Source organism: Cottoperca gobio, chromosome 5 (assembly GCF_900634415.1).
Source record: "Cottoperca gobio chromosome 5, fCotGob3.1, whole genome shotgun sequence".
NCBI lineage: Eukaryota > Metazoa > Chordata > Actinopteri > Perciformes > Bovichtidae > Cottoperca > Cottoperca gobio.
In genome coordinates this window covers 14,854,795-14,867,850 of record NC_041359.1, presented here as the reverse complement: position 1 = coordinate 14,867,850, position 13,056 = coordinate 14,854,795, and the positions used below count along the sequence as shown (strand labels likewise).

Below are 13,056 nucleotides of genomic sequence, written 5' to 3'. Positions count from 1 at the left end.
AAGCTTTGTTGCACCTGTTTTTACAACATGGCGTTAGGTAATCCTCTGCATAGCTCCAACCAATTTCAGCCTGAGCAGTGGTGCTTATATTTGCACTGTGGTAAAGGAGATCAGTTGAAGTTCAATTCAATTATCAAATCACAATTATTGGATCAAAATTGGCATAGTGTCCTAAAAAGTTTTTCACACCTTTACAGCGATATAGTTAAAATGTTAGTGTACAAATAACAGGACAATGTCTAAATTAAAAAGCAAGCCTTTTTATTTCTTGAATATATTGAAGTGGTGTTTTTTTTTTGTTTTGTTTTTTTTTACTTTCCCCAGGTAGCACACCTTGCATGCTGCTTTGCTTCAGAGGTGAGAGACATTGCACAAGGCACTTTGAATTCTGCCGCTCTCTCAGCTTCAAGGCAGCATAAACAACATTATTCCACTGAGGCTACTCACAAACAGAGGCCAATATGAACCACACAACCCCGAACAGCTTTACTTTTAGTACATTCAGACTTTAAATAAAATCATATATTCATACACGCACATCCCACATCAGTAAAAATCATACTAACTTGCTATTTGTACAGACCTGCATCAATTGACTTGCTTAAATGCAGTTTTCTAAAACAATAGACATGTCCTTGAAAGAAGATCTGATAAAGCGAAGCGTGACATTCATCAAAGACAATCACAGAGTAGATCTAGAAAGAAATGGAACAGCTGCACATCAGCAATCCGCTGACATAATATGTGACTGTGAAGAACATTTCTCGTTCATGTGAGTTCTGTTTGACAGAGTCAATCCTTCTTCAAGAGGGTGTTGTTGTATACCCAAGATTAGTGTTATAAACCACTGGGTATGATCCACCGAGTAATGCCTGAATGTTAAACGATATATTCAAAATTAGGGTTCCGACTTCCGAAAGTACAGCTTTACAGGACGCATAATGCCAATAACATTGCTTTAAATTTGGTATCAGAATCACATTTTTTAACAGTGCATTCTCAGGGTTTGTGAAAGATCCACAAGGTGAAAAGGGGGAAAAAAAGATGTGTGTCACGAGCAGAACAGAGCAGCATGTGGGTTAAAGATAACAAGTTATGGGTGGGGGGAGGGTGGTGGCATGACAGTAACAAAAACGCAGATGAAAACAACTCCTGCATTTTCAGCTCCTTCTGGATTTTGAGTGCTGGATGAGCCACTGAAGTGTGATGTCTGGAATCAAAGAAACATGCACATATTTTCAGTCAGAGCCACACACACACACACACACACACACACACACACTACTGGAATAATTTTCCTATTGAATTAAGAGAGAGCATTAATTACCTCACCTTTAAACATAAACTTGAGAGACGACTTAAAGCAAACCTGCGATCATGAGTAATCGTACCATCTCATCTCTGGCACTGCTGTTACATCCTCTCATTGTTTTTACATGTACTTTTGTAATGTATTTATGTATTGTATTGTATCGTATCATACAGTATTGTATTGTTTCCAGAAGCATTGTAATGATATCATTAGGCCAATAGTTGTAATAACTTGCCAAGATATGATTGCATACAACTTTGGTACAGATTAAGCTACACAAAATACCATTAATAAGAATTACAATCATATTCTGTGCTTGCCATAATGATCCCCCTCACTTATAATGCAAGTAAAAACAAGGGTGCAGGTTTGGTGTCACAACGGGACATAATAAAACCAAAACAATAAAATAAAAAATACAAATAATTAATAATAAATTAATATAAAATAAATAAATGCTGTGTAAATTGCTGCATTAATAATCCATTAACCAACCGAATATCATGTTAAGTTTCCTTGATCTTTATGCATCACAAGGGACATCTTTGGCAAGATTGTGAGGGTTTTTCTTTTTCTTTTTTTCAATAATAAACTGTGTAGCCAAAATACAGATACTCAGATCCTTAAGGACGGAAATGTCCCCAATGGAAGCCATTAAAACCACAATATTTGATCCCACTTGCCATTACAGCATACAATGATGAATTATCAGAGGGGTTTTGTTTTCTTCACAAAGATTTTCTCATGTTTGCCCTATGGGGCAAAAACCTGCTATTTTCCTGGTTTCCACTAGGGGGCAGTGCTGCTTATGAAGCACTGAAGTGTTCAATGCAATGCATCAACATTTATTTTGTTGCTAATCAAATCTCAGACTGAAAAAATACATATGTAAAATAAGTGTTGTGCTTTTTTTCCCTCCCCCATAACAACAGTAGTAAACAAACCGGGTTAACATTCTGAAAACTAATTAATATTTGGTAGTTATGATCGGGACTGAAGGTTAAAAGATTTAATAAAATAATATTAATATATCATTTTATGGCAGTTTTTTGACAGAATGTTTTGTCTCCTCAGGACTTCAGAGCAACTTTCCAAGAAAGTGATGCACAAGGGTGAATAGAGATCTTAGAGTCATTAACTGCAACTCACCAATGTTGTCTTTCTCTTTGCAGGAAATCGAGTAGCAGCAAATCTCTCTGTCCTGAATAGCTGCCAGATTCCTTTGAAGGGAGAAAGGTGCATGAACAAATAAATATGAGAAGCATGCAATTAGGCTGATCATCAGTCTCACTCATCAGCAGCTCGTGGAGAACTTCTAACCTGACAGCAGAGGGAGCTAGTTCTTTACACTGAAATGCAACACAGCAAAAAGAAATGAAGGAGGAAATGGTTCCATTTGTTTTAACCTGTCTTTAGCATAAAATGTGGATCAACTGATGGATTGGAAAACAAAACTGGATTTACAAAAGGAGAACGTTTAATATGTATAGAAGGGGAATACAATGAGCACATGCAACCTGCCATGTACAGGGTAAATGTTGGCTGTGGCAGGGGAAGAGATTAGATCACCTGCCTACATGGTCGATAGGTTTCCTAATATTAAGAAATATATTTTTTAAGCAATTCCTAAACTAAAAATAGTCAGGGATTAAGGTTACATGATATATATCTATGTGTCTACTGTCTGGTACCACTGACTCACAATTCTAAAATAAGTGGCAAACTGTTCAGTGACCTGCCACTAGAGAGGAGAAACTGAAATTCAGAGCTTGTTCATAGACCAGACATTGTTTGAAATAATAATATTCTGATATTAAATCCCAAATGATTGTTTCAGTAAACCTTTAAACAAGAATAAATAGGGACATTTATCAGAAAGAGTCCTCAGTGGACTGTTGTACATACAAACAATGACAGAACTGGGCTGTTTAATACTTACATTTTCTCAATGAGCTGCTTTTCATCTAGAGCATTGGGGAGATCCCTTTTGTTACCGAGTACCAAAACCTAAAAAAAGTACATTACAATTGAAATCTGCAAATGCAACAAGTAATCGTAGACAGGACCCACGCACAGTTGTGCAAAACTGGTGCGGAAATCACACAAATATTAAAAGTGGTTTCAGGACAACACTTACAGGAATTCCTTGCAACTGAGGTTTGTCTAATAAATTATGAAGCTCATTTCTCGATGCCTCCACCTTTTCTTGATCTGCTGCGTCAACCATGTACCTAAAAATGAGTAACAACGAAACAAGTTAGAAGTGTTTTACATACATTTGCAGTACAGTACGTCCATTTCAACTCCAAGTGTTTGTTCCATTTCCTCTCATTTGTTTTTCAGACAAACTTGAAAATTGAAACCGAGATACTCACACGATTGAATTAACTCCCCGACAGTACCGCTCCCACATGCTCCTGAACCTTGGCTGCCCTCCGATATCCCAGATCTACAGAATTAAACAGATTCCCGTTGCAATTACTACTGCCTCTTTGTAATCATTCATTACAGTTACACCATGATAAGTGCAGAAGGATTCAAATACCTTGATGGTGACGTTTCCTTTGGTGACCTTCCTCATATTGAACCCGACTGTAGGGATCATGTCTTCACTGAAATGCCCAGACTGAAAGGAAATACATAAGTACAAGTCATTTTTTATAAAACGGTGACTTTTGATTGTTGAAAATGTCCCCTGCAATTCATGTGTGGGGGGGATGGGTACATGTACACAATTAAATAACTAGTCCCGCAGTTAATTGAAGCAGCATATGGCCACTTCACACATTTAATATCCACACTACTTAATCGGGTATGTTCGAACCCACTAAGACAGGGGTGTCAAACATGCGGCCCGGGGGCTAAAACCGGCCCGCCAGAGGGTCCAATCCGGCCCCTGGGATGACTTTGCAAAGTGTAAAAATGATTTGTTTTGATCATAAAGTAAAATACTGTTCCAGATACCTGTGACAAAATGTTGTGTGCCTTTGTAGATACACTGTGATCTGTAAGTTGTAACGCACATGTGTAAATGATGAACTGAGGCATACTATTGTTGAAATTTTAACTTTTTTTCTTAAGAAATTTCAGGTTGTAAAAAGATAGTTCATTGCATTTGAACATTTTCAGAATGTACGTGTACTTTTTTGCACTAAAACAAAGGGAAACATTTGGAGTTGTCGTTATTTATAGGTTATTATGCTGTGATTTTACTGGTCCGGCCCACTTGAGATCAAATTGTGCTGCATGTGGCCCCTAAACTAAAATGAGTTTGACACCCCTGCACTAAGAGGAGAGTGAACAAAGTGTAACAGTGTAATTTATCACTCAATTGTCATAAAACAGGAAACAGTAGAAGTTACATGTGCAGCTGCGTGTAATTAAAAGAACAATTTAATACAATTATGACATGCTGCATGGGATCTCTTGTACGTTTCACATACTTTAAGTACAGCTTGGATTCCAGTCAAATACTCCTTATTTTACAGTATTTTAGAAAGTTTGAAAAAAGTTAAATATTATAAACAACATGCTGCTATACATGACTAAAAATCTAGTGTATGTGTAACTATGTCTGAACCTGTGAAAAGGCAGAGACTGGTATTTGTGAAAAGCAAATATGTTCTCTTTAAACAAAAACAAACAAACTTTTTTACACCAGAATAACAAACAGGCCAAAAAAAACTATATCTTCTCCACATATTCTGGCTTCTGTGAGTGCTCATTATTGCATACTGAAGTGTCAGCATACAGAATCAATGGCATTTCCCTTTAACATCAAAACTCTATGCCTTCTTCCTGCCCTCCTTTTGTAAACCGGTAATCGTGCACTGTCTGCCATACGCACATTTCACAGCACATGACTTGCCAGAGTCACATGATGAAGCTAAGTGGAAACGAGTGCAGCGGTCTTATGACTGAGGAAGGAGGAACCACCCCCACAAACAACCATACACTCACTGTTTTGTGTCAGAGGCTGCCAGCCAGCTATTCAGTGTGTGAAGGAAGGTTCTGGTTTTTGTTCCAACCTCAAACTCAACTTCCTCCTCAGACACCAGCTACCTGATTGCCCAGAACACATTGAAACCTAATTTAACAAACTTTGGACTTTTCTGCACTATAAAATATTATATTATATTATATTATTTGCTTGATTAGTTGATGTGTTTGATTGTTCTTTTAAATATCAAAACATTTTGAAAAATGCCTGGCAGTTTCCTGAAGCCAAAGGAGACGTCTTCAAATGGCTCGATGCCTCCGACCAAAGATCCATAGCATTAAAGATTATATTATTACAGCTCATAGAAAAGCAGAAAATCCTCATAAATGAAAAGCTGAAACTATTGAATATTAATACTTAATTGACGAATTATTAATCAATTGTTTCCACCTTTGTGGAGTTATGTACTAAATTAAACCAATACCGAAAAAGCTTCTTATTTTTTTAACTCTTCAACTCATTTGTGAAAAAGAGAGTGCTGCTGGAGTAAAAGTAATGTGTGCAAAATGTCATGAGAGCCATCACAGCCGCAAACTCATCAACGACTCCAAACAAAGCGGATAAATTAAAGCTTACTTTTTACAATACGCTGCTAAAAACTCAGTTGCTGTCTAGTGATTAGCCAATGAATAATTGCTCCATCCGAAACCGCCAATTTTGAGAAATACCGCCAAGTTGCACAAGAGAAATGGCCCCAAAAAAATCTGCTCTCCAACCTCAGTCACATGAGGTCAAAGATACAATCTGTGAATTTAACACAATTTGCATCAAAGCTGCTGAACAGAAAGCAGCAATTGAAGTTGATGTTATATGCTACATTATCTTTTCTTAAAAGCCACTGGACACCTGTATGCAGGCTTCAACACCAACAATAACAGACACATATGTTTGTAAATATGTCACAAAAAAAAAAGATGTACAAGTTAAAAACCAACTGACCCTGTCTGTCAGTGTGTCAACTCCAGTTTTACCTCCTGGCACCAGGCTCCATAATAATAATAACAATAATAATAATAATAATAATAATAATAATAATAATAATAATAATAATGTTTTTGGAGTGGAGGTCAGTTTCACCCTCGTTGCAGGACACCTGTAACTCGCGTAATGAGAAGTTGTTGTATTGGTCAACAGTGAACTTCCTGGTGGCTAACAGCTTTGAACGGAGTAATAAAACGACTCCAGAGCTAATAAGTGATCAAATCTAAGTCACAACTATTCAAACATGTGTTCTGCGTTTGGGTTTTTTAGCATGCTAATCAATCACAACACAGTAAGCAACTAGCCGATGAGGACCCAGCAGCAGCAAACTACTTAGCTCAGCTGACTTGTTGACACAAGTCCAACAACCTGACTCAGATCCGGATTGTTTTTATGGATGCTGTGGTCCAAACAAAGCAACGTTTGCATCGTTTATGAACCCGAAAAAACAGACAGTGTAGCACAGACCTAGTTAGCTCAACTCTTATCCCATTATTAGCGCTAATAGTATTAGCATTACCCCTAGCAAGATGGCTAGCAGCTGAAGACTTACAGCGATCACGTTTACAAATGTTGTTTTTCCCGAGTACTGGAGGCCGACCAGCGTCAGCTCCATCTCCTCCTTCCAAAACAGAGACTTGAACCAGTCCAGCAGCCGGTTCACTAGTGTCAGCATCTTGAGGTCGGTGTTCACACTCCCCTATGGTTGTGTCTGATTCTTCCTCCCTGTCAGATGTGGCGTTTTTCCAGCGAGGAAGGGAAGTGGGACGCAGGCAGCTGTCATATGATCAGTCTGCAGAAACGCGCCCGACAGCGCCCCTAGTGAAACATGGAGGAATTACACCCAGTTTCATTATTCATTTTATTTATTTGGAGTCTAAGGGCCTCCTTAGTGTCCCTGAATACTATACCAGAGAAGGACTACTTTTTTTCATTTTATTTTTTATTATTAAATAACAAAACAAGTCAGGAAAGACACGTATGAACATTAAAACACACCTTTCTTATGCTGCTGTCCCAGCATAAATACATGCATACATAACAAAACAAACAAAAACACAGGGGGGAAGAATAACTTTAATACTGGGACTATAATCTGTGAGCACAAACAACAGGTCTTGGCTCTTGTATGTCATATCCTTTGTTGTACATGGTCTTGTATAATCATGTGTGTTTGTTTTTTGTTTTTTGTTTTTGGGTTTAGATGCAACAGTTTATTACAATGATAGATTAGTTGGTAATACACTTAACAGTATAATACACCCTGTATAATACTTTGCTTTATTGCAAGTATTTTTGCAATATTCACATTAGAATATAAAACCGATGTTTAACCAAATCAGGCAAAAAGAAGAACAATTCACTCTAAAAAAAAGCTGAAAGTAGGACTCATCACATAATTGGACCATGGTTTCAAACCTTTCTCATCATACCTTCACATGTTGGTCAGACAACCAGGGACCTTTCCTTCAGAAGTGTGCATCTCTAACTTTAGCAGGTTTGTATATTTAAATGTGTGCTGATAACGAGGAAGATACTTTGTACCATTACATTAATATCATTATAGTAAACAGACTGATTGTCTCCTCTTAGACTTGTTATCAACAAGTGCCGACTTCCTCCAGATGCAGTAGGCCAATACTGTTGCTGTTCTTGGATTCATCCTGCATGATGAGCTCACGCCCACTCTCCTCCTTCGACAGATGAAAGTCACTGGCGTTGGTGGAGACTGCTAGGACTTCCATAGGATGATTATCTAGAGTAGTAAATACAAACAAAGTACTTTGAAATCAGAAGCATCGTCAAGTACGCACTGCGGTCATGTTATAATTACACCTACACTATAATTTCATCTAGTATACTTTTTTAAGTATTTAAGTATTTTAAACATAGTCTACGTTATTGTTCTTCATTGATGCCACTCTATTGCTGATGCTGCTTATTTTTAAATGTGTATATAATGTGTAAAGGTATATATAATGTGTACATTTTATACCATGTGCATGGGATATTAGCTGTTATCTTATCTTATCTAAAACTTAAAATATTAAACAAAGAAAAGTGTATTTTTTACATTTTTGCATTAGGTAAATATTGGAGAAACAAATAATACAATGATCAGAGTGTTTGAAATGCAATGTGCAGTGCAAACACTTCAGAAATTAATAATAATATAATTTCTTTCAAAATAAGTCATCGTAACCATCTTGTCAAAATTGCAGTGTCCAGATGTGCGATGCTTTATAATTGTCATAGGTCTTTTGGTGGCTTCCTTCAATTTTGCTTGAGAATGGCATACTTTTTCTTTCTTATTAGGGTTAGGGTTAGGGTTAGAGGGTTAGGGTCAGATCTGATCATTTAAAAAATCTTTGTGTGAAAATCAGTTCATCGTGTTTATTACATGTATTTCCATTAAGGCCCTCTTACATGCTCTGTGATCCCTTCGGCTCTTCATGCAGGTGTGAGACAGAAACACGAGGAGGGTGAGAGAAAGCAAAACAAAGCCGATGCCAAGGATCAAATGAATGAAGTCTATACCATCTCCGTCCTTCTCTGGTGAAACATCAAATCATAGGCAAGTTAATTTAACTGAGCTATGTTGTCATCAAGTAGAAGCATTTATTTTGCATCCACTTACTGCAGAGATTGTCTTTAGCATCAAAATATGTGTCATCAGCGACATGAAGGCTCACACTGATATCTGTACGTTATCAACCAGGTATCCAAGGAACTGTCTGCAAAGTCTGACGGACAGACGGACAGAAAGGGCAGATTGTTAGTGTAAGATCTTAACAGCTATCGGTTGGATCCCCATAGAGTTTTGTACAGACAATCATTGTGCCCAGAGGATGACCTCTTGATATACTCTACATTGCCACCATGAGGTGGACATTTGTATTTCTTTGGAAAATATTTTAAAAGTAATGACATACCCATGAGTCTCATTTGTGGTCTGTGTTTAGGCCTAGATAGCAATTGTCTATCATCAATTGTTAGCATTATCATTGTGAACATGTTGGCATGCTGACATTAACATATAACATACCTCTAACAGCCTCTAACATGGCTGTATTGTTCAAGTCAAACCACAGCTCGCATGCGTGGTGCATCTTGTGACGTATGTTTTGTCTTTCCTGGCTTTACTTAATGTCAGATCACAGAACTGAAACATATGCCAGTTCACACTCCTTACATTTCCTTAGACTTCAAATGAGGTAAACACTTTGGGAAACTTCTTGACGCTGAGCTTTCCATGACATTGTTATGAACGGCTCGTCTTTTTCTTACTTAGCAGTCACAAAGGACCACCTTGACCTTTCTTCACAGTCATGAACATAGTCAAACCAGCTTTGTGTCAACAGCAATTCATTTTAAAACCACAACTTATTTCTTTGAATTTAAAAAATATGTCCACTCTCACCTGTTCTCTTCAGTGTTTCCCCTGTGACGCATTTGTTTTCCTCACACTCTGAACAGACATTGTTGGAGCACAGGAAACCATAGTTGCACGAACAATTTGTATTTGTGGTCGCCGTGCATTTCTCATTGTATTCTGTGGACAGACAAGAATTCAAACCCACATGTCTTTCAGGTAATAAGAGTGTACGCTGCATTGTTAACATCAACAGGTGCTTCATTAGAGATCCACAGAGAGAGCATTTTCTAAATTAAACTTTTTATTATTAATTTCAGTCTTACTATGTTGGCATGACCGGCATTTCTCACATCTGTCAAACAGGTTAAATTGTTGAGAGTAGGTGCCCTCTTCACAGGGACTACAGATTGTTTGCTGGTTCTCTTTGCAAAAGTCCTTCATATATTGACCTTTAAAATAAGAAATAAATTAAATCAGTCACTCTTAAGAATACGGATAACAATCACATAATTAGATGAAACAATATAACAGATTTATATAAAACACATTCTATCTAATATTTTAAAGATTAATTATGTGTCTTACCTGGGGCACACTGGTCACAGCATCGCCCATCTTTCTCATACTGTTCCCCACAGCCTGCAGCGTATTCTATTGTCCAAATATTCAATATGCATAATACTGCCAAGGAAAGACTCACAGGAATCATTATGACCAGTGCTCTTCTCGTGCATTCAGGGTTTTATGTTGGCTGTTTACTGACGTCAGCATGTGAGACTGTGGTTAGCTCGCCGAAACACATTGTGTGAGACATACATGTATATATTTCAGGAAGTGAAAGACCACTTGTACTTGCACCTGATTTAACAGCACAAAAGTAACTGGGTTTTTTTTTGGGGGGGGGGGGGGTTTGCTGTCTCTTACCTGTATTTACTAGATTTTATAATTATAAATGATATTACTGTAATTTTATTTTATTATGAAATTGTACTTCAGGGCTGTTTATCTTGGGGGAGGATCTTGGTGTTTGTTCAACAAAAGCAGACAGCAGAGGTGATATGTGCAGGTGAGACAGATTTATAAAGACAAAACTGAGACATCAGCTAACTGTGTTCTGCAGGCTTTCCTATAAAGCATGTGTTGGTGTTGGAGGTGTTGTTTTAGGTTTTGTCACGTTAATAACACTTCTGAAAAAACTGTGGATACTGTGGATAAAAATACAAGTCCTACATTCAAATCTTACTCATTCAAAATCTTACTCGTGTAAAAGTACAAAAGTATTAGCATCAAATATACTTATAGTACAAAAAGTAAAAGTACTCGTTATGCAGAATGGACAATTTCAGAATAATATAAATGATATTGTTGGATTATAATTATTGATGATTTAATGTGTACATCACTTCAATGTTAGAGCGGGTAAAGGTGGATTTTGCTTTGTATACTGCTAGGTATAATAATATATATTAGTTGATTTATATTTCGTATTAATAGTCTAAATCTGTAAAGCAACTAGTTATTAAGTTTGAATAATTAATTAATTAATTAATTGAAGTAAAAAGTACAACATTTGGCTCTGCGATTGAGTGGAGTAGAAGTAGAAAGTGGCATAAAATGGAAATACTCTAGTAAAGTACGATTACGGCAAATTCGTACATTCCACACTGGATACAGATATCCCCTTTCTCTTTGTCTTGTTCTTGAAATTTCCTCGTCCACAGGTTTCAGCTTTGGTCACATATAAGTACACGGTCCACTCGTCTCTGATTTCCAAATGAAGGCTACTTTTTGAACGTGAACGTGATCCTTTCCTAAATAGCTAACCAAAGTACGAGCACACAATGATTGTAAGACTGAAAATAGGTTCTGTGAACCTGGAGATAACGTTTCACTTGTATATTGAAAATCTATTGAAAGTTTAATTTAATGAACTATACGAAGTGGAAAGTAAGTCATGCAAACTATTTGTTTCAAAGTGACCTGGATGTTTTAGGGCTGAATCTAAAAGTGTTTATTGAATATTATATGCAATTCCTCTTAGTGAACTAATATTGTTTGTAATCGTCCTAACAAAACGTTTGGTTCTTTAGTTCTTTGTCAACAATCTTTTGCTTTTTAGTTAGTTTAAGTTTACTTATGCACACAAACCCAAATGCTGGTTTGAGCCTGCTGGATCATTTTATGGGGTTATTTTCACAGTGATGGGTAGTTTTTGTTCAGCCCAGCCTCATCCTCTACCATGTGTACAGAACACAGTAAGTCACAGTGAACAGGACATTAAGAAGCCATTACACTCAAACACAAGCAATTACAATATTCTGAATATGACTCAGTTTGGTTCCTGGGAAACCCGCCATCTACAGGGTATGGACACAATAAAAGTATAGTATGATTATAGTATAGTACAATTTAATCTAAAACAAATCCATGCATGTAAATGTTACCCTTAAAGCTGCCTTGGCCTACTAAACTCCACTGCATGGAGGGGTTTCCCTGACCTTTTAGCAGCATCCTCGAAAACCACATCATTAAGATAAGCGTTAGAACAAAAGATGAAATATTCGTAGTCCAATCAAAAATAGTTATAAGCTGTTAGTAATTCAGGGATGTTATCTCTGGACTTTTTACTTAAAGCCCTGGGTTACAGTACAAAGGTGTGAGACGTGATCTGGCTTGCACAGGGGCTTTTGGTTTGCTTGCATTCTGATTTCTTTGGCACTCAGATACAGCAGGTAAGCATGTGAATTTGGACCGTGATTATGTAGCTTCAATGACGCACAGAAATGCATAATTAGGTGTAAAGTATCAACTGCTGTCAATTTACTGTAGGTGTAGTGTGATTGTGTTTGTCCGCATTTCGTACAGGAGGGGGGATTTTCCTAGAAAATCCAAAACACTGTTGAGTAGTGCTCAAATGATTATTAAATTAAATTGACAGTAACTGAATCATCAACCACTTTAAATCATTAAAGTGAGTTATTAAACAAAGATGCAATCATTTGCTGGTTCCAACTTGTCAAAATGTGTTGATTGGTTGTTATTTTCTCTCTAACTTCAGTGTAAATTGAATATCTTTGGGTTTTGTACGGTTGATTTCACAAAACAAGCAATCTGGCAACATTATCTTGGGCTACTGTAATGGAACATTTTAATACAAAACTATTAATTTAGTGATCATAAAAAAATCAACATCCTAATTTATCATTTAAAAATGCATTGGTTGTAAATGATTGTTATTGATGCATGACTTGTGGTCCAGACAGGAGAGCTTGATGTTTGCTGTGGTTTTCATTTGCATGAATTCTGTGTGTTATGCTTCATTGAGTAGAACTAGTGTTAATCTTGATCATTGCACAATGCATAGTAACACCTAGTCATGTGTGTTGG

At 37.0% G+C, this 13,056-nt stretch overlaps 2 protein-coding genes across 2 annotated transcripts; both read right to left on the bottom strand.

Moving 5' to 3' along the window:
* Positions 1-240: 240 nt before the first annotated feature.
* arl8ba (ADP-ribosylation factor-like 8Ba) lies at positions 241-7,091 on the bottom strand. The gene is made up of 7 exons (XM_029432409.1): positions 6,847-7,091; positions 3,858-3,938; positions 3,688-3,761; positions 3,450-3,543; positions 3,252-3,319; positions 2,462-2,532; positions 241-1,210 (listed from the first exon to the last, which is right to left on the bottom strand). Exons 1-7 carry the CDS (start codon positions 6,967-6,969, stop codon positions 1,161-1,163), a joined length of 561 nt encoding a protein of 186 aa, XP_029288269.1. The 5' UTR covers positions 6,970-7,091; the 3' UTR covers positions 241-1,160.
* Positions 7,092-7,276: 185 nt separating this feature from the next.
* On the bottom strand, positions 7,277-10,379 carry LOC115008567 (tumor necrosis factor receptor superfamily member 5-like). Its single transcript, XM_029432251.1, is given in 7 exon segments — positions 7,277-8,049; positions 8,721-8,846; positions 8,932-8,971; positions 8,973-9,028; positions 9,715-9,846; positions 9,993-10,118; positions 10,255-10,379. Coding segments are annotated over 7 exon segments (759 nt in total). The 5' UTR covers position 10,379; the 3' UTR covers positions 7,277-7,894.
* Between the last annotated feature and the right edge of the window lie 2,677 nt (positions 10,380-13,056).